This window comes from Pan paniscus, chromosome 7, assembly GCF_029289425.2.
Source record: "Pan paniscus chromosome 7, NHGRI_mPanPan1-v2.0_pri, whole genome shotgun sequence".
In the NCBI taxonomy this organism is placed as follows: Eukaryota; Metazoa; Chordata; class Mammalia; order Primates; family Hominidae; genus Pan; species Pan paniscus.
In genome coordinates, this window is record NC_073256.2 from 149,520,175 (window position 1) to 149,547,145 (window position 26,971).

Consider the following 26,971-nt stretch of genomic DNA (forward strand, 5'->3'; position numbering starts at 1 on the left):
TTATATCATGCATATATATCCACAAATCATATAATTTAAAAAATCTCATTATATACTTTTTCTAAATATTATTTTACGGCTGCATAACTTTTTTTTTTTTTTTTTTTTGAGATGCAGTCTCACTCTGTCACCCAGGCTGAAGTGCAGTGGTGCAATCTTGGCTCACTGCAACCTCCGCCCCCCAGGTTCAAGCGATTCTTCCATCTCAGCCTCCCAAGTAGCTGAGATTACAGGCGTGCACCACCATGCCTGGATTTGTTTTTTTGTATTTTTAGTAGAGAGGGGGTTTCACCATGTTGGTCAGGCTGGTCTGGAACTCCTGACCTCAACTGATCCACCTGCCCTGGCCTCCCAAAGTGCTGGGATTATAGGCATGAGCCACCGTGCCCAACCAATGACTGCATAACATTTTAATGAGAGCAGGTGCCATTCTTTCCATACCCATCGTTTTATAATTAAGGAAATATGGTGTATTAGAGAGAATAGAGACTTTCTAATCAGTTGGAGCTGGTTTGATTCCCAGCTCTGCTCCCTGCTAGCTGGGTGGGTACTCTGTCCTTTCAGCTTCAGTTTCCTCATTGGAAAAATGGCACTCTAATGCAATATCTTGTGATTTCATAAGGGAGTATAAACACGTAGGTGGAGTACTCAGGAGTTCAATAAAAATGATGGCAATTATTAGTTAGGCATTGATGCTATTTCCATCTCTTTCACTATTATAAGTAATACCTGAGGAACACTTTTAAATATGGTAAAGAATTGTATTTAGAATTAGGCAGCTGGATTCGGTTTAATTCGGATGATCCTGTTTTGTTGGCAACATCGAAAGCATCACAGTCAGAAGTCATTTAAACGTGTGCTTTCTCCTCTCTGACAGGCCTGATCAGGGTGCTGACCTTGGCCACGGCAATGGCATACAGCTATTTCACAGTCTGTCCGATCTGGTGCTTTGTTGGCCTAGACATCCACAAGGCTTCGTGGATATTTGTCTTCTTAAACTCTCTCCCTGCATTTTGAATTATTTCTGAATACCTCTCACCTTAAACTCTAAGGTTCATATGGCTTTGAGGGGAGCGCAGTCCCTCCAGATGTGACTGTCTCACCTGGTCTGAAGGTACTTTATCCTGGAAAGCATGTCGAGATGCCCGGCAGAATACTGCTCAATCACATCCTTCACATCGTAAGGCCTCAAAGTCTCCTTGAATTTTTTTTTATAGAGACGGAATTGTAGAATTCTGCAAGGCAAAGTAGAGGCATTTGTGCATCCCATGTGGAGAGTGCAGGGAGCTATAACAGAAGGCTAGCAAACTCCAGGGCAGGGGGAGAAAAGAACCAAAGATAAAAGAGCTTGCTGGAAGAACTTCCAATGTTTGCTTCTGGTTCTACCCCTTGGAACACACAGAGTTGGTACATCTCCATCAGGATTACTCCCTTCAATCATTTGAATAATAAGCAAATCATAGTATTAATAAGAGCTAACATTTATTGAGCATTCACTGTATGCCAGACCATGAGCTTAATTAATGCTTTATGAACAATCCTGATAACAGATCCATTTATAGATGATGTGATTGTGATTTGGACCTTCAGCATCATCCCAGGGCCATATAGCTAATAAGGGCTGAGCTGGTCCTCAAACCCAGACAGGATGCTGACAAGGCTGATGCTGTTAATCACTGTCACACTGCTTGCTATTTGAGGACAGCTGATATATCTCATCCTCAAGAGCCTCTTTAATTATTTTGCTTGGGAGCTCCTAGAAAAGAAAAGCTGGCTTCTGTTCCCTGAGTTTTCTCAGGTTCCTTATAAAGTGGGGCACCCAGAACTGGTAGATGAAATCAAAGCCTCACCTCCATCCTTTATTGGTTCCTCCCTGGAAAGCAATCACGTCACCCCTGATGGGTATTGTTCCTTGGGAGCCTCATCATAAAGTTAACTTCTGTTGAGCACAGAGTTTGTTCAAATTCCTAATCACAGGTCAGTGTCAGGAGGTCACAGCCCTTCCCAGGCCCTTCCATCTGGTGCTTGCCCAAGTCATTTTAATGGTGCATTCAAAGTTCATTTTGTTTGTCATAGCTCATGGCTTCAGCCTCTAAACATTATTTTTTGGTATATTGATTATGGTACTATCTAATTTGCTTGCCATACTTCCCATCTTTGTGCCATTTTATAAGCCTTCTCTTTACATAGTTCCATACAGGTGAGAATCTATAAACTAAGGCTCACAGGCCAACTCTGGCTCACTGCCTGATTTTGATAGTAAGCTTTGACTGGAACTCAGTCACACTCATTCCTTTAGGCACTGTCTATGGCTGCTTTTGTGCTACAATGATAGAGCTGAACACTTGCAGCAGAGACCTATGGACCAGGAAGCCTAAAACATTTACTATCCGACCCTTTCAAGAAAAGTTTGATGACCTCTGAATTAAGACATCAATGAAAATGCTAAAAGAAGAGAAGAAGACGGCAGAGACCAGACTATGCAGTGTTCCAGCAGAGATCACCCTCCAGGTCAACACAGGTTTATTAACTGGTTTTCTCTGAATAAAGGCTTTCAGCCAGTGAGGAATCCAGATAGCTGTGTTTTCATACAACCACATTTCTGTCATATCCTACATAAAGGTGTCAGGAAAATCCACGTCCAAGGCTTTGCTGAGGTCTACACACTGTAACACTACTGTGCTTCCCTATCTATTGGACTGGGAATCTTGCGGAAAATACCATGATCAGTTGGAGAATTCACCTTAGTTTCTAGAATTCACTGCTACCTTTAGGAAGTGCTTACATGCTGATAAAGTTTAGGTAGTAGCATACTTTTTTTCATTTTCTTGCAGAATTCTAAAGCAAAACAGAAATAGGTAGAATGGATTATGGTCTCTGCTGATACAGACAAAAAAATACTATAATTTATTATCTTGTTAAAAATGCGAACTAATTAAAACAAACTATATGGATGAAGTTAGGCAGAAGAAAAACCATTTTGAGCAAGAAGCCTCTACAGGAAGAAAACCCTCCACTCTGACACCCTTTAAAATACATGGTAGTTACAGACAGAGCAGAACATAGCAGGTGGAAATACTGTCAGGAGGGCTGTGGGGCGTGTTTATAACAAGGCAGGCACCTACGAGTCACCCATCATGACCTGCTAACGTCTGGATCATTTTTTCAGGGGCAGCATACAGTATTTACATACTTCAGGGACCTAACTCAGGGTTAGTGGAGGGGCTTCTCTTCCCCCTTCCCAAAGTGCAAGATAATTTTATAAGCCCCTTCCTGTGGGAGTTGAGCTGGAGCTGGGGAGGCACACAGGCACAGGTGGGACCGTGGGGGCATTACCTGACGGCTCGGATGGCGGCCTTCAGGGTGGGGATCATGTCTTCGATGGGGAAGTCATTCCCATAGCCCCTGTCTTCCGCCATGGGGTCACCTGTCCCGGCATCTGGGAGGGAGACACACATATGAACGGCAGGCCACAGACCTGGAAAAGGCTTGGGGACCCCACTGTTCGGTCAAAGCCTTCCACGCCTCTGGATGTGTCAATCCCCAGAGTCTTTATTTCCACGTTGCAAGACTCCACAGTATTCTCAAGCTGTGATGCTGTTCAGCCTTTCTTGGCACCCTCATTCTATTATCCAGAAGTCCAAGTCAAAAGTGTGCGCAGCTCATGACTGGTAGTGAGGGAAAAGGCTAGCAGGGAGGAGAAGTGAGCTCCGCAGTTCCAGAGTGGCCCCCAGAGCCAGAAACCAGCAAAGGACACAGAAGCCAGCAAACAACACACACTGTGCAGGCCTCAGCTGGGACTTTTGCTCTGTCAGTCTCTATCCTGGTGACCTTGGAGAGGTCACTTTCTGAGCCGCACACATCAGAGGCCTTGGAGAGAACTGAATGATACAATGAGGATTGAGGGCCTGGGTGGGCTCAGACACTGAGGAACCAGGCTTTTCTGCATGTCCTCCCTTTGCATAAGTAAAAGAGGCACATGAGGCCATGGCTCCTACAGCCTCTAGAGGGCGCTTTTCTGCCACTCTTCCCGTGCCCTGGTCTCTAAATTGCTTTGCACCTGGCACTGCCCCATCCTTCAAGTTGACCTCCATAACAATCCAATCATGGGGCGGGGGGTCGGGGCGGACCCTTAGAAACCAAGGTGACAGGTTTCCGGGCTCCTAACTTGGGAGCCTGCAGCCCTAGACTCCTGGGAATACATCACAATGCCTCAGCCCAAGGGACAGGAGGAGGTAGGGAAGCAAGAAGTTGGCTTGTCGAGGGAAGGGAGAGAGTTACCTTGTGGAGTCAAAGGTTCTTAAGTGGGCAAAGGGAGAGGTGAGGAAGGAAGTGGACTTGGGGGAGGAAGAAGTGGAAGAGACAGGGAGGGAGATAAAAAGGCATTACCTTCAGAACTCTGCCAGAAAGCGTAGGCTTTCATGCGGAAGGCCGTGCGGAAACGCTCTTTATTGTTTAAGCCAACAGGCTTTGGTTCTTTAGAAGGACTTTCTTCTATGGCATCTACATTCAGAGGGGTAAATAGCTTTCCTTTAGTATTGCTACCACGAGGATTAGAAAGGCGAACCCGATCCAAGAGACCCAGCTTTTGGCTACAAAATAAGCAAAAGTGAACAATTTTCCTCCTTCAGTGCAGGCTCTTAAAATTTCCCATCCCTCCATAAAGACTCACACATGCTCCTCCAAGGAGAAATGGGGACCGTGCATTTCACAGTGCTGAATCTGACTCAGCAGCTTGGAATCGGACAGGGCGTGGTTCAAATCCTAGCTCCACAGCCTGCTAGCTCTTATACCCTGGGCAAGACTTCTCTGAATGTCAATTTTCCCATACGCTTAAATGTAGCTTACATGAGATGCCCGCTATAAATTGCCTAGCTCATCCTAGTATGCTGCAGAGATTCATCTTGCCCCATGCCCATTTCCTGCATCAATAACTTCCTGCCTTTCCTGTGTATCATCCCATGGTACCCAGATAGTGATTTACACAGACAAATCCTTATCAAAGGATTCCTCCTTGAAAAGAAACTGACACAAATGACGTAAAGCAGCACTCTTAATTTGGTGTCCACAAACAGACCCTCATGGATAGAATTTGGCAGTCCGTGAGTTTGGATGGGGAAAAATACATTTTTAATTTACTAACTTCTAACGAAAATTTAGCATATCTTTCCATTATGAATGTGGGCAACAAACTCCAGTAATATCCTAAATGCCTGAGACTTGCCACAACAGAAATCACAGATAATTTTATATCCTGTTATTTCAAGGTACTGTTTATGCTCATGCTGGCTTCCAAATTATGGTGGTATTCAATCTGCCACCAGGTTCATCACAAAAATGCACATATATGACTACATCTCAAAATTTTAAAGACTTTGATAATGCTGTTTCCATATAATCAGCTTCTTTTGTATATTGTATTTTGTTTATAGATTCAAAATTATTCTGAGAAGGGGTCCATGGGCTTCATGATACTTCTAGAAGAGTTCCTGGTACAAAGAAAATGGTTAATAATGCCAATATAAAGTTGCCCTGGTGCAAAAAGCCAGTTGCACCTTGACTTAAGACCAAGTCCACCCTTCCCATCTGGCTGACCTTCGGCAAATCTATGACCTTTTTGAGCCTCAGTTACCTTGTCTGTAAAGTAGGGATAAGCATTCCCTGCTTTATCTGGTTGCTATGAGATGATGTCTATCCAGGATTTGGCATAGAGTGTGACACAGAGCAGGTGCTCTGTACATGTTAATTTCTTCCATTTCTCAGCTTTTGCCCCCTTACCCTAGTGAGCACGAAGGATAAAGTCCTTTTTTGTGGTACTTTCCAGAGAGTGCCACATTGCGTGTTTTCGCCCAGTGGTATACTCAATGCAGCAGCTTCTGCTCCCTTACCCCACACAGAGCTTGGCACACAGGAGGCACTCCCTCATGTACTTGTGAAATAAATGAGAGAGTGAATGAATATGGGTGATCAAATCAGCTCTGCATGGGTTTGCGATAATTTTGTGTTTTCTGAAGAGCATGTCTGGTTAGGCTAGTCATGTGTCCCTGCCAGAAGCTGCTGCTACCTTTGAAGCTGGGTGCAGTGTGGAGGTCATGGTGTTGTGGCTGCTGGAAGAGGAGTGAACACTCCTTCTGCCACACAGTCACCCTGTGCTTTCTGAACACCAGGTCCTTGTCTGTCATGGTGGCCTAACAACATCTGCTTCATAGCGGGTTAGGGAGTGTTACACGTGATAATTTCTGTAACATTTCTTGCCTACAGTCCAGCATACAGAAGGCATTAAGAAACCTTTGAAAAACAAACGAGTGAATGAATGAATGAGTATATGAATGAGCAGTGAGCAGTTGTTATTCCTGACTTCCTCTGGATCTGTTCTCTCTCACCCAGCACTGTTCCAGCAGTTTGATTGAGGAATTCCATTAATAACCAGCCCAGGATAAATTTAGAAAAACGCCAATGCTCAGCCAGCTCCATCTTCCTTGAACTGAAGTCAACATTTTTGGAATTGCTTTCCTGGCTGCTACTAGATAAATGACTAATAGGACAGAGCCCATGGGCTAAAAATAGTGAATGAAGCAGGAACTGAGCTGAACACACATTGAAGTCTTTCTGGCACTGCGCTGTATGGAGACAGTACATTTCCATGCCTGCCCGCCCCACTGGACTATGCAGTGCTAGCAAGGCAAAGACTCTGCCTGGCTATCTTTGAACACAGCACATTTCCCTGCTCAGAACATCTGAATGTTCAGTACGGCAACTAAAATCATGGGCAAAACCAGCCTGGTGGAAGCATCCTGACAAACCATGTGACCTAGGACACATCATTTATGCTTTCTGGTCTCCAGTTTCCTCATGGGCAGAATGATGACCATAAGCCCATGCTTTTCATAGATGTTTAAGGGTTAAATGAGGTAATGCATGTCGAGTGCTCAGCCAACTGAGATTCAGGAAGCGCTCAATAGATGCTGGCTGTCATTATTAACTGAGTAAGTAATCCTTTTCCCACAGAAGCAGTAGAAGGCTGACAATGTGTGTGAAAACAATGGATACAATTCCCTGGGCCACAAATAAAGGTTCTTTTGGTTGTTGTTGTTTAAATGAACTGAGATGAGTTTGAGAGATTCATATATTATTTTACAATACTTCTTAATGCTAGTTTAAAAAGTTCAACATTGTCATTCCACTCCACTTCCGTAGGAGATAAGTATATGAGGAGCTTAATTCCAGATAAACTAAGCAAGACAAAATTAATAGCAGCCACTTTTTCCTGAATTGAAGTTTCAGTATAATTGTTGAATATAAGGAAGATAATGAGAGGACTCTCTTGGTTCTATCTGTACTGGGATTTAGGATTTGCTTGTTAGGCATGTAAATGCTTCACTGCAACCTCAAACGGTCTGGATTGTTTTGGCCACGTTCACTTAAAACCCCATTGGTCACAGATGGCAGTTTAGACGGTGTTAGGAATCCAGATGCATGGAACAAAGTCAGAAGTCTCGGCTCAGAATCGCTCACAGCCATTGCACCTAAGAGGCTTATGGAATTCTTCCTCCAGCAAAGTGGATGATCAGCTTACTTCTTAATTGTGTTGCCTGAAATCCAAGACCCCAAAGGATAATCAAATGCAAGGCAAAGTTCACTGCTGAAACTCAAAACCCAACTCTGTTCTACGCTGTATGGATTTCCAGTGCATAATTAAGGTGTTGTTCTAGGAGGGCACTGCAGATCTTGCAAGAAAAGCCTTCCCCAGAGATGACATCAGATTTTCTTTGAAAGCTAGGGCTCTTGACATGTTAAGTACAGGCAAACAACTTCCAAATATGAGTTGTAAAAACTGCAAATAGGTGGACTGGGCATGGAAAAGGAAAATCAAGGTTGTTCTATCCTGGACAACGCGGCTCTTGTCCTGGGCTCCTCCTTCAGGTATCAGCACGGGGAACTTCGGCCATGTTCAACTCCGTGTAGTTTCTTCACATTCAGTGTTTTGCATGTGCTGTGAACTCGACCTGGGAAAATCTTCATCCCTTTTTTTCATCTAAATGACTCTTACTTTTGTTTAAAACATGGTCCAAGCATCAGCCCCACATCTGGACGTTCAGTCTAGTGGCTACTGAGATCCATTAGACATCCATTCTCTGTGCCCCTAGTCCACTTCAGGCTTTTCTCATCCATGGCACTCGGCCACTACAGGGAAATATTTGACTTAATAGGGACTCCCTTACTAAATCAGTGGTTCTCAACTAGGGGTGATTTTGACCCCCCAGCCAGGGCACATTTGGCCATGCCTGGAGACATTTGGTCATCACAACTACTGCTGATATAATAATTGGGAGCACTATTGCCATCTAGTGGGGAGAAGCCAGAGATGCTGTTAAACATCCTGCAATGCACAGGAAATTCCCAACAAAGAATTATCTGTCACAAATATCAATAGTGCTGAGGTTGAAAAACTGAATGGTAAGCTTTTGGGCCTGAAACTACCATGTTCAACTTGTATATACAGGATCTAGCACAGTATCTGGAATGTTGCAAGCACTAAAAGTATTATTACAATGTTGAAAGAAGGAAGGAAGTAATAAAACATTCAATCTTCTGATTAACAAAATGCATCTAACCTCAGCTGAGAAAGAGACTGCTGTATAGTGGAAAGAGTGTGGACTTTGAAGTAAGAGAACTGAGTTCCAATCTCTGCTCTGTAGTTTATATTTCACTTAGGAAAGTCATTAACTCAGATTCAATTTCATCTGTAAAACGAAGCTAATATTTATTCATTCAACAAAAATGTGTTCCACACCTTGTAAATCCCAGGCTCAAGGTAACTTGTTAACATACATTGGTGATTAAAACCAATGTGGTTTTCTGTCTCTAGTGAGCTTATGATAAAGTCAAGAAGACTTCTGTCTCTAATGAACTTATGATAAAGACAAGAAGACATATAATAAGTAAACAGACACATTCATTGCTAGAAATCTGACAAGGAGACCAAGAGAATGCAGTAATGAAGAATGGGAGGCTGACAGGTAGGGTGGCTCAGGAAGGCGTCTTGAGTAGATGGGAAGATGAATTAGGAAACCAATTTCAGTAATCAAGGATTAAGATGATGATGGTCCGGAGACAGAAGCTGAGATCTGAAAGGCAAGAAGCTGGATTTCAAAGAAAGGAGGCAAGAGCTCTCCAGGCGGAAGCACTGCATGTGGGTGCGAGGGGCATGAGGACTGGACTGTGGCACCAAAGGGAGGGCATGTGGCCAAAACATTCTAAGTGAGAGGCAGAGTGGCACCAGATGAGATCAGAGTCCAGACAAGTCAGAGACTTTAGAAACGAAATACTATTTAAACAGAAATAGAAAATAGGAGTTTCAATTGTATTCTAAGTGTACCTGGGGCCCACAAAGATTTTTGAGGAGAAAGTATTTGAAGTTTGCATTTTAAAAAACACATACCTGTTCATTGCAGCATTATTCACAACAGCCAAAAGTTGGAAGCAACCCAAATGTTGTCCATCAGTGGATAAGTAGATTAAAAAATGAATGGACATACAACGGGATACCATTTGGTATTAAAATGGAAAGAAATCCTGATACATGTTGCAACATGAATAAACCTTGAGGACATTATGCTAAATGAAATAAGCCCTTCAGAAAAAGACAAATACTATATGATTCCACTTATATGGGATATCAAGTGTGGTCAAGCTCATACAAACAGAAAGTAGAATGGTGGTTTCCAGGGCCTAGGGGCATGGAACAGGGGAGCGCTGTTCAATAGAAATGAAGTTTTAGTTCTGCAAAGTAAAATGTTCTGAAGATTGGTTTCATAACCATGTGAATACACCAAATACTATAGACCTGTACATTTTTTTTTTTTTAAAACAGGGTCTACACTCTGTCATCCAGGCTGGAATGCAATGGTGTCATCTTGGCTCACTGCAACCTCTGCTCCTGGGTTCAAGCGATTCTCCTGCCTCAGCCTCCCGAGTTACTGGAATTACAGGTGCTCATCACCACACCTGGCTAATTTTTGTATTTTTAGTAGAAACAGTGTTTTGCCATGCTGGCCAGATCAGTTTCAAACAAGCCTGGCTAATTTTTGTATTTTTAGTAGAAACAGGGTTTTGCCATGTTGGCCAGATTAGTTTCAAACTCTTGAGCTCAGGTGATACGCCCGCCTCGGCCTCCCAAAGTGCTGGGATTAGAGGCGTGAGCTGTTGCCCCTGGCCAAGATCTGTACTCTTAAAAATGGTTAAGATAGCAACATTTTATGTTATGTGTATCTGACTACAATTTTAAAAAAATTTAAAAAGAACACAATGGGCTTTTTGGTGGAGAAGGGATCCATGGGAAGCAAAAACAACAAAGAGAGACTGAAAAGGAAGCCACTGAAGATATCCAGGCAAAATATGCTACTGCTGTGGAGTAGGGTGATTGCAGTGGGTAGAGTAAGAAGACTAGAACTTTGACATCAATTTTCGACTAGTACACCAATATTCCCTGACGGGTTCTAGATGGGCTGTGAGGAAAAAGATTGATAAATAACCACCCCTGGTTTCTCGTTGCACAGATAAGTTGTGCAATCACATAGGTACCCGTATTATAACCATCATTATAAGCTATATTTTTTGGAGTTGGGCAAGACTTCGAACAAGCAAGTGTGGAGAAAAAATCAAAAGTGGAGTTTGGGACATGTTACTTTTAGGAAGACTGAGAGGCATCGTGTCAAGTAAGAAGTTGGGGACTGTGTCTTTTTTATTCATTGCTATATTCCCAGACTCTATAATGGTTTCTGGTACACAGGAGTGTCTTAATAAATATTCATTGAATGGTGGATGAATGGATGGATAAGTGAATGTATGATAGAGAGATGAATGGATGGATAAATAAATGGATGATAGAGAGATGAATGGATGGATGAAGATGGGTGCATGGATGATAGATGGATGGATAATGGATATATGGATGACGGATGAATGGAAGCAGTGTCACTAGAGTCAAAAAAGAGAGATTTCGAAGAAAGGGTTAATCTGTCTTGTGCCATTTTGATATGAGTGCTCAGTACAATGGTGCAGACTGAGTGCCCAGCACAGAACAGCCAATCCCATTTATAGGAGTCAAGGCCTTCTCTCCTTCATTCTTTCATCCTTTAATCTTTTCATGTGGAAAGGGTGGGGACTAACAAAAGATCTGCAGTTCCCTTTAAGAGTACTTTTAGAGGCTTCCTAGCACATGGTCTATCCTGAGACAGACAGAGAAAGCAGACAGGTAATAAACACCTGTCACCTTCCATATGCCAAATTTTTGAGGCTTTGGTGTCCTATTTTTCTCTCTAAGAAAAGACTATAAATGAAAGTTGCTGTCTGTGCTTATTTCTTAAGATATTTTATTCTTTAAAATAAAATGGGAAATGCTAACTGGAGATGAGATGATAATGAACGTGAAGTGGCCAAAAGAAAGGGGGTCTGGAACTTGACGGGCCTTCCTTAAATGGTATAAACATTGAAGAAGATGATGGTAATTTCTTTTTCTTTTTTTTTTGGAGACAGAGTCTTGCTCTGTCGCCCAGGCTGGCTCTTGGCTCACTGCAACCTCCGCCTCCCAGGTTCAAGCGATTCTACTGCCTCAGCCTCCCGAGTAGCTGGGATTACAGGCACACACCACTATACCCAGCTAATTTTTTGTATTTTAGTAGAGACGGGGTTTCACCGTGTTGCCAAGGCTGGCAATTTCTTTACAGCTTTCACACTGTTCGTGGTAGAGCTGGGAGAACCAAATAACTCCTATCCTTTGTGTGATGGTTAATTTTATGTGTCAACTTGACTGAGCCAAGGGATCCTCAGACAGCTGATAAAACTTCATTTCTGGATGTGTCTGTGAGGGTGGAAGAGATTAGCAGTTGAATCAGTAGACTGAGAAAAGACACCATCACCAATGTGGATGGATGTCATCTAATCCTTTGAGGGCCCAAATAAATCAAAAGGAGGGAAAAGGGTGAATTCACTCTCTTTGTTTGAGCTGGGACATTCATATTCTCTTGCCCTTGGAGATTGGAGCTCCTGGTTCTCAGGCCTTTGAACTCCAGGACTTATACCATTGGAGCTCATGGTTCTCAGGCCTTTGGACTTGGACTGAATTAAAACTGCTGGCTTTCCTGGTGTTCCAGCTTGCAGACAGCAGATTGTGAGATTTCTCAGCCTCTATAATTATGTGAGCCAATTCCTATAATAAATCTCCTGTTATAAACCTCGCTATATTCCATTGGTTCTGTTTTACTGGAGAATTCTGACCATACACTTTATTTCTCTACAGAGGAATTTATTATTTTATAGCTAGAAACAAAGATTTGCTGTTCATGTAGGTTTTCTGTGCATTTTTCTTGGGACATGGTTGTGCTTCTTAGCTGATCTAACCAATTGACATTTCTAGAGATTTTTCATATAGAATTGATAGATGCAGGAGGCAGATGAGGGGGAAGGTCCCAGGGAATCTCTAACAGGTCTGTGCACTGGGAGGATGGGGTGAGGCCGCAAAAAGTTCCTGCTGCTTGCAGCAGGGAGGAGCCTGGCCTCTCCTGTTCCTGGGTGGGGACTTGGGATGCTATCTGTGAGATGGCGGCCTGTTAATAGGAACCCTTCTCGCTTTGCTGAGTGGTTTTTCCTTTTTCCTTTTGCCCACTAAGTTCCGTAACCCCTCTCCCTTCAAAGTGTCTGCATGCCTAATCTTTCCTGGTCATGTGACAGGAACCCGGTTTCTTCCTACAACTTTTTTTTGGTGCCCAGAACACGGGATCTGAGGAAAGGAGGGTGAAATGGGGACCCAAAACCTTTAACTTTTGCTTCTGAGCCTTTTGGTCCTATGGCATTTATCTTCTTTGTTTTGGAACAGTAATGACAACTATCTTTCCTTTTACAATACAATACTGGAGGTGGTCCACACCCACCCCAAGGGCCACAGACACACGCGCAGGACAGTTGGGCCAGGCAGCTGCCTGTCCCCGCTTCCCTACTGACGGGAGTGCATGGCTGTGGTGTGTGCCTCATGTGTGTGCAGTGTCCAACGGTCATGCAGGGTAAGTATGAGCCACAACTGCTGCCTGGGCCCCAAGCAACTGGCTGGCATTCCCTGCCACATGTCCACAGAGTTCCCCCCTCCCCCAGCCAGAGAGTCCAGCTCTGTCCCACAATAGTTTAGCTTCTCTCCCTGGTGCAGAAACCATTTGCCATAAGAATAAGAGGTTCTTCCCCCAGTCATCCTTTTCTCTTCTCCACCCTGTCAGCAGTTAACACAGCCCTGCATTTAACCTCCTTTTCTCTACCCTGTCAGCAGACGACTTTTAAACAAGGTTTTTTTTTTTTTTTTTTTTTTCCTTTTGGAAGACATTTTGTTGGGCTGGGAATGATGGGGATCACTGTATTTTTGGTAGAGTTTTAAGTGTGAGAAAGGATTTGTGAGGTTAGTCTTAAGCTGTAGCCATTCTGGTGTGCTTTGCACGTCTTTCTGTATGGCTGGTAGCAAACTTTGCTGCAGGCCTCCATCTTGATTTACATCCTTGAGGGCGTGGCCTGTAACCTCGTGGCAGGGCTTTGTTTAGCCTTTGGGTGGCCTGGATTCAATCCTGGCCTAGGGAATGAGTCCTTTCTGGTTTGATATGTGAGGTTTTGCGGTTTGTTGATTCCCTTACCCTCCACGAACCACCTTGGATTTTCCTTTCTCTGAGCCTTTAGTAAAGTTTGAAAGCCAGAAATATTGGCTGCTTGGTATGGCTAAAGTTGGCTAATAAGGGAGTTAAAAGGATTTTCTTAAGGAGTGCTCACCTTAATTAAAAGTGGATTATCCAAGTTATAGTTATATTTACAAGGACTTTATGTTTTCCTTTTCTTGGACCTTGTTTTGCTGGGAAAAGGTTTTTTTTTGGTTGACTGAAATATTTTTCTCCATTTTGCCTTGCCACTTTTAATGCACATATGAGAGGGGAGAGACCTCTGTTTTCTTCATGGAACCCCAGGAATTAATAGTACCTGGAGGTCAATAATCCAAATAGGAGATTGGCAAACAAAAGATCTTATGGGGACTGCGTTTTCTTCTGCCTGTCTGTGTAGTTTTATATGTGTTGTGTGTGTGTGATGTCTGTAAAAAGATCTTTAATTAATTGGCCTAAAAGAAGGTAAGTGCTTGGATCAAATATTTTTTAAAGGGAAGATAAAAGCTGTGGTAATTTCACGTGGCTTTAATTGTTGAAAAATAAAAACATTATTGTTGGTTATAAAAAATAATTATTGGTAAAAAGCAGATGTCATCAAAATATAAATAGGTGGACTAAATTATGCAGGTCAGATCCTAGGTTGGCTAAATGTTTTAAGGTTATAGGCTGCTTTTTTGGCTGTTGAGAACTTTTCAATTTGCCAGCTTCACAACTGGTAAGGCCTGGGGACATGTGGAACTAACCACACTCTTAATTATGCTGGAAGGAGTCAAACCTTGGCTGCATCTAGCACATAATCAAAACAACTTACCAGGTTCTACATTAAAAATTGCTAACTGTTACCTTTATGACATGTAATTGAGACTACTGGAAATAGATTTATGTGCAAGGTGTGTAAGAACAGTAAAATGTGTTTTTAATAAAAGGTTAGAAAAAGGCATAAAAATATAAATTCTCGCCTAAGGCTAAAGAATTGTTTTAAATTAGATATGATAAAACTAAAAGTTTAAACAAATGGTGGAAGGATTGTAAAAATTAATCTTACAAAAATTCCATGTGTGAATATATTGATTAAATACAAAAGGGTATTGTATGGTTTTTCTGTAAATTGAGCATTAAAATAAAAGCACAAGGTATTCTCAAGGCATTAATCTTCTCTTTAGCAAAATTTGTAAAGGGTTATAAAAGGTTTTTGCTTTTTTAAAATTTCTGAGTCATCATTTTGGCAAAATAATTTATGGTAGTATGGAATTCTATTTCATAATGTCAAGTGTTTTAAGCCTCTAACATATTTAACAGGCTTGCCCAAATCAAACTTCAGTTTCAAAACTGTGTTTCCTGATATCTGGATTTTTGGATGTTTCAGAGGGCCTCTGGAGTATCCAGAAAAGAGAAGTAAATAGGATTATTTGACATGTTTACATACATGGGATTGCTACAGTGGTATTCAATCTTCTTTAGGCTATATTTTGGTGAATAACATCAATATATGTTCCAGAATTGTATGGGATTTCTAAAATTCTAATGTCTAAGTATATGCTATCATAATTAAGGTTATGTTAAGTTACTGGATACCATGAGATAACCAAACTTCTTTGTCAATTGTGTTTCTAACTCTAACTACCCTGGACATTTGATAATTGTTGTCTTGTTTTAATCTCTTTCAAAAGATGGTTTATAATAAGCTACAGAACTTTGGCAGACACTCTCAAATACAGGTTTCTGATAACTTTGGAGATTGTGCCATTGGAATAAAGAAAAAATATACAGGACTCATGAAGAGCTAAAATGTTCATGAATTTCAAGCAAAACAAGAGCTAACTGAATGAACTCACAGAAAACCAAAGCAATCTTTTTGACTTTTGCTTGGAATATTGCTGGGTTTTGTTTTGTTTTTCAGAGTCAAGGAAACTTATTTTGAACTATTTACAGCCTTTAACAACTGAGTAAGGTATACTCCGTGAACAAAATTTGGAGCATGTTTCTTTCTGTCTGCCTGCTTGTCCTAGAATTTGGAAACTAGTTGTGAGTATTCTTTACTCATGGCAATACAATTGTTTGCATCACTGCAATAAGAATCCATTTTCTTTTGCAACAGGAAACAATTGTAGAAACTGGTTGTTTTACCAAGGCTTTGAACTGGAAGGGTATTCTTCTCTTTAAGGAGTCAAGCTTGACTTGCAGAGCCAATACAAGCCCCTTGGAAAAAAACTGGCCTCATACCTTTGCCTACATAGTCCCTGTACAGGGTTCCTGACCTGTGGTCAGTAAAAAATGTCACTTTCTAACAGGCCCAGGAGTTCCAAGTTTATCTTGGGACCTTAAGAGGAGAGGATCACCCAACTCACAGGTATTTGAGGATACAAACCCATGGCTGGGCTCTGCTTTAAAAGGTCTTATCTGAGATTCCTTGTGGGACAGAGTTCCATCAAAGCCAATCTAAAAGGCCTATGTAGACATAATTATTCTAGCTGCACTTTATGCAAATAATCAGGCCAAATATAAGACTAAAATGTATTTTGCAAACAACTCTATCCTATCATGATTTTTTTAAACAAAAATGAGTATTGGAGAGAGAGGAATTAAGTTTCAAAACCTATTATAAGTTTGTCATTAAATTCTCAACTCATTAGTTGTTTTTAAGTTTTTGCCTACATTTTAGACTAACCCTGATTGTTCCTGTGAACCAACCAGCAATCTCTGGCTGCAGCTCAGAAGAAACAAGAGGGATGGGTAATGTAAAAATCTGGATCAATATTCTAGTTCTGAGCCATTATCTTGCAAATCCCGCCAGAATAAATAGAGTGGAATAAATAGACAGGAATAAATAGAGTGCCCCTAACCCAGAGGTTTCCTTTTTGGGAAAGTAAGACCAAGAGAGAAAACCAAAGCCAAGCACATGCATCCAAAGAGATCCTTTTCTCTCCCTGTATGTGTCATAAGACATCCTTTTCTCTCCCTTGTTAGAGAAGGACTCAATTCCACAGCTTCACTTTAGTATTCACCTTATGATAAAGAGTCCATGCAACCCCCCAAGACACATTTTTGTTCCAAACTCAATTCCAAGCTTTGGGTCAAAGCCCTAGGAAAGAAAACTGGATCTGAGGGATCCAGAGGCAGATGATAACAGCAGTTAAAAGGCACAGCACAGGTGAGCATGACTGATTCCTGCTGATTAAGCCAAGCTTCCCATTTCATGGATAAAAACACCCTCTTATATCACACTAGTATTCATGACATAAATGAGGTCTAGGTAATTCAAGGCTATTGACAGCAGGAGAAAGAGGGCATATGTGGGTAATAGTGGATACTCCTACCCCGCAAGCCCCCCCCCATTAACATGGGTGAAAGCCTCTTTAACACCCATGGGTGGCACCCTGTCATGGTCACCAGGACTCAGAGATAGAAGGAGGAAGGAGAGAAAAAGGAATGCCTCATTTGCCCTCCCTCATGTACCCTAGGTATTTGCTAGGAAGAGAAAGGAGCCAGGGACACCTATTCCCCTCTTTCTAGATGAGTAGCCATTCATCTTCAGTCTGTACCCCTTTCAAATGCATCCTGAACCCCTGGGACGCCTTTGAAAAAATGCCATTTTTTTTCCTTTTTCCTCCTGTCCTCTCTTCATTGATAGGTAATTGTGTCTCTGTATTATGGGACACTCCCTTCAGATGGATCCTCCAAACTGGGAAAAGTTAATGTCCCAAACCTTAAGCTGGTTGGCTTAGGACTAGGCTCAGCGGAAGGGAACCCAGAAGCCTGATGTGCCATCAAAAGGGTAAAAGTCTTTTTTTTTTTTTTTTACCAATCAGGCTTTTTGCCCCCTTCTCCCCATACAAACTGGTAAAAGCCCCTGGGATTTTTGAGCTGTCCTTACCACACACTCTTATTTCATATTTATACGTGTTTTCTAATAACTCAGTTTGTCTCTTCTTCAGGCCATGAAACTCCAGTCATGCAACTGGAGCCTTGGGCAATGGCCCCTTCTGGTGGGAACCCTTGGATAGGCCCCTGAGGGCGATTTGACTGCCGTTTTCCCAAAACAGCACCCCCTGTCAACAGGAAGCAGTTAAGATCTGTCTTCATCCTTATCCTTATGCTTATTCTAATGGCAGTTAGATGTACTTCTTTAGAGGAGGGAATGATAGACGCAGGAGGCTGGTAAGGTCCCTGGAGAATCCCCAACCAGCCTGTGCACTGGGATGATGGGGTGGGGCTGCAGGAAGTTTGTGCCGCTTGCAGGGAGGAGGAGCCTGGCCTCTCCTGTTCCTAGGTGGTGACCTGGGATTCCAACTGAGAGATGGAAACCTGTTATCGGGAACCCCTCTCACTTTGCTGTGTTGTTTTTCTTTTTTCCTTTTCACCCAATATATTTTGTAACCTCTCACTCTTCAAAGTGCCTGCATGCCTAATCTTTCCTGGTCATGTGAGAAGAACTCATTTTTTTCCTACAACAGAATCAGGTGATTGGAGAAAAGATCACAGGCCTAGGCACCCAAGGCTTGAAGGATGAAAGAATGAAAGATGGAAGGAACAAAATTAGGACCTTAATTCTTTCTTCAGTTCAGTGTAAATCTACTTAGCCCTTGAGAGGACAAAAGAAAGGTCTTCAGTGGATTCTTCCCTGTTCTCTCGTTTCTGGTAGAGCTTAAGAGTTTCCTTCCTTTGTGCCTGTTTCACCTGCCCCTGTGTCTCTAACATCTCCCTGCCAGCACCCCCGACACTACATTGTTCTTTTCGGCTGACACATCCGCTCCTCCCATCAGATTGTGAGGGCCTTTCCCGTTAGGATATGAGTTACAATTCCCTGAGAATCTTCAGGGCTGACAAAAAGCAGAGCTCTTAATGCTCAGTGTTTAGGTTAGGGAAGGCAGAGGATAGAATGAAGAAAGGATGGATGGAAGCAAGGAGAAAAGTGTTGCAAAGCCAGGATTCAAATCTAGGTTGATCTGACTCCTAAACTAGCTCTACACCATATGGAAATAACCCCGGGCCAAGAAAACCTGGAAATATGGGTGCAAATCAGGATAACAATGATAATAAAAGCAAACCTTTAAATAATACTTACCATGGGCCAGGCTCTATTCTAAGCATGCAATCCTTACCACAGCTCTAGGAGATAGGTACCCTTATTATAACCATCATATAGATGAGGAAACTGAAGCATAGTGAAGTCTGTAATGTGCCCAGAATCACATAGCCAACATTATTAAAAGTAATCTGTAACGTGCAACGTCTAACGTGGCAAAACAACGTGGTTCCAATTCTACTATTGTGGCTGGAAACTTATAGCACAAAGGACCTGAAGCGGCTTGGAAATCACCTAGCTCAATCTCTGCCTTCTAGAGATAAGGGACCTTGGGCTCAGGTGGCAGGTGATTCCCAAAGGACTGGCTACTCTGGGGAAGGGGAAGGACAGATAAAGCAAGGAGGAAGCAGGATTGTGATTGGACTGACCACTGGATTGGAAGGAACAGCATCATTATTTTGAAATAACTCTGATGTGTTAATTGGGTTCTCTCAGTTAAACAGGTTTGCAAAATTAGTTCTGCTGAACTCGAAGGCCTGTTTGGTTCCCTCTAATCCAGTGAGTCTGAGGATCTATGAGGATGATTCCAGGACATTTGCAGCTGGTACTCCAATGACACCGATGTGAATATGGAGAGCGACATATTATTTTCTTCTGGTCTCGTAAGAAATGTTTTCTCCACTTACCCAAATCTCTTGTCTGAATAATACACCAGTTGATCAGCACTGATCTCTAGTGAGCACCTATCATGTCTTGAAGAGAGCATTTACTACAGGCTGAGCTCTCTTCAAGACATGATAGGTATGATTCCAGCCAGCCCATGTGGTCAGCATTATTATGATTTCCACAGACAAGAACATGGAGACACAGAGAGTTTGCATAAGTTGCCAAGAGCACACAGCTAATTACAAGGGAAACCAGGTTTTGAAGTCTAGTAGTCTGACTCTGGACTCTGTCCTCAGTCCCTACGGCTATGACTACCTCCTAATTCTACTACCTAGTTATTTTTATTCCCTGGTTAAAGAGAAGAAATGACCATAGATCTGGAGGGATCCAGGCAGACACAGGTTCAAATCCCAGCCCCTGTGTGAGTTGTTTCACCTTGCTAATCCCTAGTGTCCCCATTGGTGTAGGGGGATAATAAAATCTAAATCTTTCATAAACATCTATCTCAAAGTCATGTATCCTGGATCTGCTGAGACAGGTTCCCGCCATATGCAACCTACCACACTTGTTTTTGGCAAACATAGAGGGTTAAATTGTGTTGCCCCACACAAACATGTAGTATCGCTAACCCAATACTTGGGAACATGACTTTATTTGGAAATAGGGTCTTTGCTGATGGAATCAAGTAAAGATGAGGGCATATTGAATTAGGGTGGGCCTTTAATCCAATGACTGTTGCCTTTATAAGAGAAATGAGAGGGAGTTTGGGACACAGACACACTCAGAGGGAAGAAAGCCATGTAAAGTGGGAGGCAGAGATGGGAGGAATGGGTCGAAAAGCCCAAGGATCAGCATGAACTACCTGAAGCTAGGAAGAGGCAAGAAAGGACTCTGGTCTAGAGCCTTTGGAGGGAGCATGGGCAGGCAACATTTTGATTCCAGACTTCTAGCTTCCAGAACTGTGAGAGAATAAATTTCTGTTGTTCTAAGTCAACCCACTATGTGGCAGTTTGTTATGGCTGCTGTAGAAATCTAATAGCAAATGAGGGCTTGGTGAATGTACTTAGTGAAAAGTTCTATTTTCAGACTGATGAAGCCAAGTCAGGGAGCCGAGACACATTCTTGTGTGCTAAGGGATACCATGCTCATAGGTAGAGAGAAGGCCACATGAACCATAAGGAGGACCATCTTTTCCCTATTTTTGAAGTCATAAAAATGCAATGTCTATACTTTCAGAAGAATTTGGAAGAAGCTGATAGTTCTACTAGCTTCTCTACATGGAAGGAGGTGAATTATCCAACTGGGTTATGGTGTGTGCAATAGCCATTCACCCATGTTCTTTGATTGGGAGAGTTCTGTATTAAATGTCAGTGTTCAGATATGGTCTTTCTCTCTCTAGCTCTCAGTGCCCAGTGGCTGACTGGGAGAGTGTCTGCTCTGTCCCTGTGCTGTTTCCAAGGACACACTTGGTGAGAAGTGTTGCCCCCAGAGCCAATCTTGCTTTACCCAGAAAATGTAACCTGTGTTTTATTTTATTTTTTATTTTTATTAATTTCACTTTAAGTTATGGGATACATGTGCAGAACGTGCAGGTTTGTTCCATAGGTATACATGTGCCATGGTGGTTTGCTGCACCTATCAACCCATCATCTATGTTTTAAGCCCCACATACATTAGGTATTTGCCCTAATGCTCTCCTGCCCCTTGCCCCCCAACCACCGACAGGCCCCGGTGTGTGATGTTCCCCTCCCTGTGTCCAAGTTTTCTCATTGTTCAACTCCCATTTATGAATGAGAACATGCGGTGTCTGATAACCTGTGTTTTAATCCTTTGACTTCTAGGTATATTTCTTAATTGGTTCATAATTCAGAGGGGAATTACATAGCCCTCCACACCCCATTATCCCAAGAGGAAAACTGAGACTAAGCCTTCAGGACATATCTGGGATCCCTCTGAGGTTAAATAAAATTGGTCCAAATCTCACCTCTGCATCTGTTACTCTGCAGCCTGGGATAATGGTGCAGGGTCTGGATAGCAGGAGAAAATACTAATAGCTATGGGGTTGTGTTCAAGCCTTTTGTTTTGCTCTGGTTAACAATTTCCTCATCAGTAAAATTAGGGGATTGGATTGATTGAGCTCTAAATTCATGTTTACCTTTAGTAGTCATTGATTTTGAAGCATGGAAGGTGTTTGATTGCCAACATTGTTCATGACTCTGTGAGATAAATTTCATGTGGCTGATGTCACAGGGAGAAGGCAAAGTGTGAATTATAGTATCTGACCAAATGTTCTTTCACACCACAGATGACCCTGGCTCTGTGCCTTTTCTTGCCTCTATAGCCTCCTCCTGTGTCAGGGACTTCAGCTAGGTGGGCCAAGAAAGGGTAGAAGAAAACAGAACGAGCAAAAGGGACACCTGCTGTGACTGACTAGGTAACTGTTCCCAACAGCTGGAAGGAGGAGCATAGTGGTAGGAACCATGAACTACAGAGCTAGACCAACTGGATCCAAGTCTTGCTCTTGCACTTTCTAGCTTTGTGATCGTCTGCAAGTCACTTATCTATCTGACCTCAGTTTCTCATCTATAAAATGGGGATTAAAAATAGTACCTATCTCTTAGGGTGGTTATGAAGAAGAGTTGTGCTTACAACTATGCCAGGGAAGCAGTCAGCATTCTTTGTAAGTTACTATTGGATTCTTTGATCCAAAGAATGATTCTCTACTAAATTTGACACTCATAGGAGATAAAGATGGTACCTGGGACAGATTTTTTTCCCTCTCCAAATATGAATACAGACGAGAAGATTCCTGAAGGCTGCTGTTCAGATTGCATTGGTAGAAAATACAGAGTGAACCACTGGGCTCAGGCAAGCAACTGCTGTCAACACAGTTATCTATTTTGAGAATTTAAAAAATGCTAGTTTCTATCAAAAAGATGTCCATAATTATCAGCACTGTTGCATGTCTACTGAATAGTTATTGTTGCTGTTCAAAATGATGGACCTAACACAAAATGCCAGTCTTAATATGGTTAACTGTTCACGTTCTTTAATGCAATATTATTATTAGGAATTTGAAAACTTACAGGTAGAATTTATGCCTGCAATGAACAATTATCGTGTTTTGTCTACTTGATGTTTCATCCCTCATTCTTTGAGGAAAAAAGGGCCCTATTCTTTTCAAGCACTGAGTATCCGACTTCAATCATGTGACTCTAATGGGGGTTGCTAAGTATAGTATCTTACACCACACCCACCCACTCTAACAGGTGGAAATCTGGTCCAGAGCTTAGACAGTAGCGGCTTTTACTCTTCAAGGGGTAGAGATTGTCCAGGGTGTGAATATGTAACTCAAACTGGGTCAATCTGAGTGCTTCTCTGGGATTTTAGAAACTGGTGTTTGGTGAAGGGTAGATGGACAGAAGAGAGAGGAAATATATGTGATTTTGGAGCTGTTAGTATCTACTGCTTCACTGATATGGAGAAAGTCGGCTGAGAGTAAAATTATCACAAAAAGAGAAACAGAGATAAGAGATAAAGAGAGAAAATCCTGGGGTCCCAGTCCTTGTTTCTTAGGGGTTCCCACCCTCTCTGATGGCTGCCTATGTGAACCAGTACACCTCCCTCAGTTTAAGTTGGGTGGAACACTATGACACTTGTAGAATAATGAGTCCATCCATCCATCTATCCATCCATCCATCATCCACCCATTCATCCATCCATCCATCTATCCATTCATCCATCCACTGTCTCACAAAGTTAATATCTACTGAAAGCCAACCATGTGTCAGGCTCTGTTCCAGGCACTGTGTCAGGTGTAGGAGATAATGCAGTGAATAAAACAGAAAGAGCTTAGCCCCTTGGAGGCAACTGACTTAATATATATAACAGGCAATCATCATAGGATCATGGAGATAGAGACAGGGTCAGGGGCAGAGGGTCAGGAAGAATCTCTCTTGGGAGGTGACATTAGGCAGGCTTGCAAAGGAAGTGAAGGAGGGGGCTACATAAAATGTGAGATAAGACCTTCTGGCTGAGGGAAGACAAGGGCTGAGATCATGCGTCCATTGTATTAGCCGAGCTCATTCTGCACACATGGATAACAAGGGCATGACGGCCACCTGTGTTGCAGGCAGAGTCCAGCTGATGCGGAGGAAGGCTAATGGACTCCCTATGCATCTGCAAGGTCCATCTTCAGTGTTTGACTTAGGTGTAAGTTATGTAAATGCTTGAGCTCAATTTCCTCATAAGTAAAACAGAGGTACAACTCATCCCTGAATTAGGTCATTTTTTATAGTCACTCAGCAAATACATGTGGGGTACATCTTACACTTCAGGCAGAGTATTAGCCTTGTGGAGCTCACGGTCTAGAGAGGAAGAGAGGATTTAACAGGTATATATGTAAATATGTATCATATTTATGTCATATATAAAATAAGAACCTTATTATATTTGTATAGATACATAATAACTTTCAAATCAGTTTATTGAAAAGAACTCAAGCCCATAGTCAGTTATAAAGCTGTCGCTTATGAGGGCTGTCTTGACTGTTTTGATTTATGAGGATTTGTTTGAGGAATAAAAGCTCAGTTGAATTCTTACAATGAGTGGGAGGTTGGCTTTGATAATTTTATGCTTCCTTCTCAGGCTTTCTGATTCTAAGGTTAATCAGAAGGAAAAGAGCCAACTTCTACCATGGGCTTACTAGGGGCCGAGCGTTATAAAGTATATATGCTTTATTAGGGAAGTTCTGAGTCCTACCTCAGGGCATCATGAGTTGGGCATCTAAACTAGGTGAGAAGGGATGGGAGGGTGTCAGCTGCCTTCACTTTCATGAGAATCAAATAAGATGACATATGTAAAATGCTTAGCATAAAATTATCAAAGCCAACCTCCCAGTCATTGTAAGAATTCAGCTGGGCTTATGTTCCACAGACAAGTCCACATAAATCAAAACATTCAAGACAGCCCTTATAAAGCCATAGCTTTATAACTAAATATGGACTTGAGCTTTTTCCAATAACCTGACTGGAAAGTCATTTTTCTTATCCCCAATATAGCACCAGCATGTTAAGTTACAGAGAATATAATTCTTTCATCAGCCTGACAAATAAACAAGTGTATAGGCTACCTATGCTAGAAGGAGGCGATAAGATAAACTCCAAATCTGACTCTATTTAGAAATATGAATAAAGGGGCTGGGCCCGGTGGCTCATGCCTGTAATCCCAGCACTATGGGAGACCAAGATGGGCGGATCACCTGAGGTCAGGAGTTTGAGACTAGCTTGGCCAACATGGTGAAACCCCGTCTCTACTAAAAAAGATACAAAAATTAGCGGGGTGTGGTGGTGCTCGCCTATCATTTCAGCTACTTGGAAGGCTGAGGCAGGAGAATCACTTGAACCCAGGAAGCAGAGGTTTCAGTGAGCCGAGACTGTGCCACTGCACTCCAGCCTGGGCAACAGAGCAAGACTTCATCTCAAAAAACAAAAAACAAAAAAGAAAAAGAAAAAGAAAAAGAAAAAAAAAGAAATATGAATAAAGGAAGGTTGGAACACCAGGTGGCTGTCGGCCTGTTGAAGAAGCTATTGTAAGGTGGAAAATGCATACCAGCAAGTGTGACCCTAATGCACACATACATTCCTGACATTCTGTAGTCACTTGGTTCCCCGCCTCCTGCGTAAAGGAATTGATTCCTCTGTTGACAATTCTTGCATCCCATCTCCAGGTCTCATTTCCATCTGTAGTCTATGCAGCTATAATCACACCTGGCATCTCAACTGCTAATGCATCAGCCAGTCTGACTCTGTCCCAACCCTGGATGAAAGAGACTGAGTGACTTACATAATGACTTTGCTCTTCTTCTCTGAGGCGGGTGAGCCACCAAACACCCAGCAACTCTGACCCTGAGAAATAATGGGATAGATTTTCCCTCTGTGCTCTTGGCAGAGTGGGGGGTTCTTGAAAGGGACATGAGCAAGTTGATGACAAGATATCAGAAGCCCCTTTTCTAGGGAGGCATCCCCAGGAAAGCCTCAAAATGCATCTATCTGAGCCCTAATTAAACCGGAAGTGCTGAATCCAGGGCACAGTGATATTTGAATGCAGATTTCAATGAATTTTCTTCATGTCTGTATAGAAAAGGCTCTAAAGGTAGATTTAATAATTCACATGCAGTGTCAAAATCTGCACGATTTATAACCCTGTTGGTCATGAAAGAAGGAAAGCAAAGAACACCCTGTTGGGAGTCTTGAGACCTTGATCATCTACTCCTGGTGCTTATGGGGTGTGTGATGTGGGATGAGCCTGTCCTCTCCAGGGACCTTGGTTTCCATAGAATTATCTGCAGAGATCTCTGTGGTGTCCTTTCACTCTGCCTCTGGGAGCCACGAGCTGCTGAAGATTCTCTAGTGAATGTCCTAGTGACACCATTACTGTCATTCACCTAACCCTCCTTTATGATCTCCTCAAAGGCCCTTACAGTCCCAAGTGGGTCCAGGAAAGAACCACGTGGTTCATTTGAAAACACACCCAAAGGAAACAGAACTGACACTGTCAGTAATTGTCTCTTCCAAGTGGGATTTTGTGTGGATAGGGCTTCATGGAAACACTTGGGAGGATTTGACTTGGCCTCCCAAAGGCCATTGTTCTCAAGTGGCTCCCCTATAAGGTAGTCCAGGGTCCTCTCACCTCCTCTGCCCAAATTCTGTCAGCACTAGGAGGAGAGCATTTGGACTTAGTGTCCAGGAGATTGATTGTGAGGACTCACAAATGATTGGCCAATAATAATCGTTTAAAAATGGTTTCTACATGTCATATAGGTATATAGATAGATGTGGTTTACTGGGAAACCTCCACAGTCATGAGGATCATGAATTACAGTCTCGAGTCAACTTACCATCTGTGAGCCCAAGAAGCAGATGAAATGATATATCATGAAAATAACATGGTCTTAATATTTGGACCTGACTTTGAATTTTGGTCTTGCCACTCAATCTCAACCCAACCTCTCTGAGCCACAATCTCCTCATCCACAGGGGATGATATTAGGGCCTATCTTACATTGTGGTTGTGAAGACCAAATGAGATAACATATGCAGAACTCCTGACACAGAACCCAGACCCTCAATAAGAGGCTGCTGCCATGATTCCTTTTAAGTTTCCCTCAGATCAACCAGAAGGAAACCAGGCAGAGGACTATGGTGGTCAGCAACAGTGTGAGCCCAAAGACTCTATCTTGGGACCAGCATGACCTCCCATGGGGCCCTACACCATATGGAGCAGGATGCTCTGTCTTGACACAGAGATGTGAAGAAGGGAATTCATAATCAAAAACTTACCTGGATGCTGCCTCCAGCTGTTCTTTCCTAGAAAGAGAAGAGGGAGAAAAAATAAAGCATAAATTACGTGAAACAGCTGTATCCTTCCTCGAAAGATTGCTGCAAAGCTTCTCTCTGAAGATGATGGAGCAGAGTTGAGCTCTAGGACAGGATGGTCAGTGTGGAGGGAACCAATGAAGGAGGCGGGTTTACCCATCCAGACCCCAGCCCATGCTACTCCCGTTGGCTCTGAGGTTTTCAGGGCT

The 26,971-nt window shown here is 42.5% G+C and overlaps 1 protein-coding gene across 2 annotated transcripts in view; it reads right to left on the minus strand.

Moving 5' to 3' along the window:
- KCNQ3 (potassium voltage-gated channel subfamily Q member 3) overlaps positions 1-26,971 on the minus strand; it is a 364,765-nt gene that overhangs the window by 15,904 nt on the left and 321,890 nt on the right. For both annotated transcript variants that reach the window (XM_034966614.4, XM_014346019.4), the window contains exons 9-12: positions 26,727-26,753; positions 4,390-4,592; positions 3,337-3,439; positions 1,104-1,235 (exon numbers count right to left, since the gene is read on the minus strand). In XM_034966614.4, coding sequence (XP_034822505.1) covers positions 1,104-1,235; positions 3,337-3,439; positions 4,390-4,592; positions 26,727-26,753 — 465 coding nt within the window. The remainder of the gene's footprint in view (positions 1-1,103; positions 1,236-3,336; positions 3,440-4,389; positions 4,593-26,726; positions 26,754-26,971) is intronic.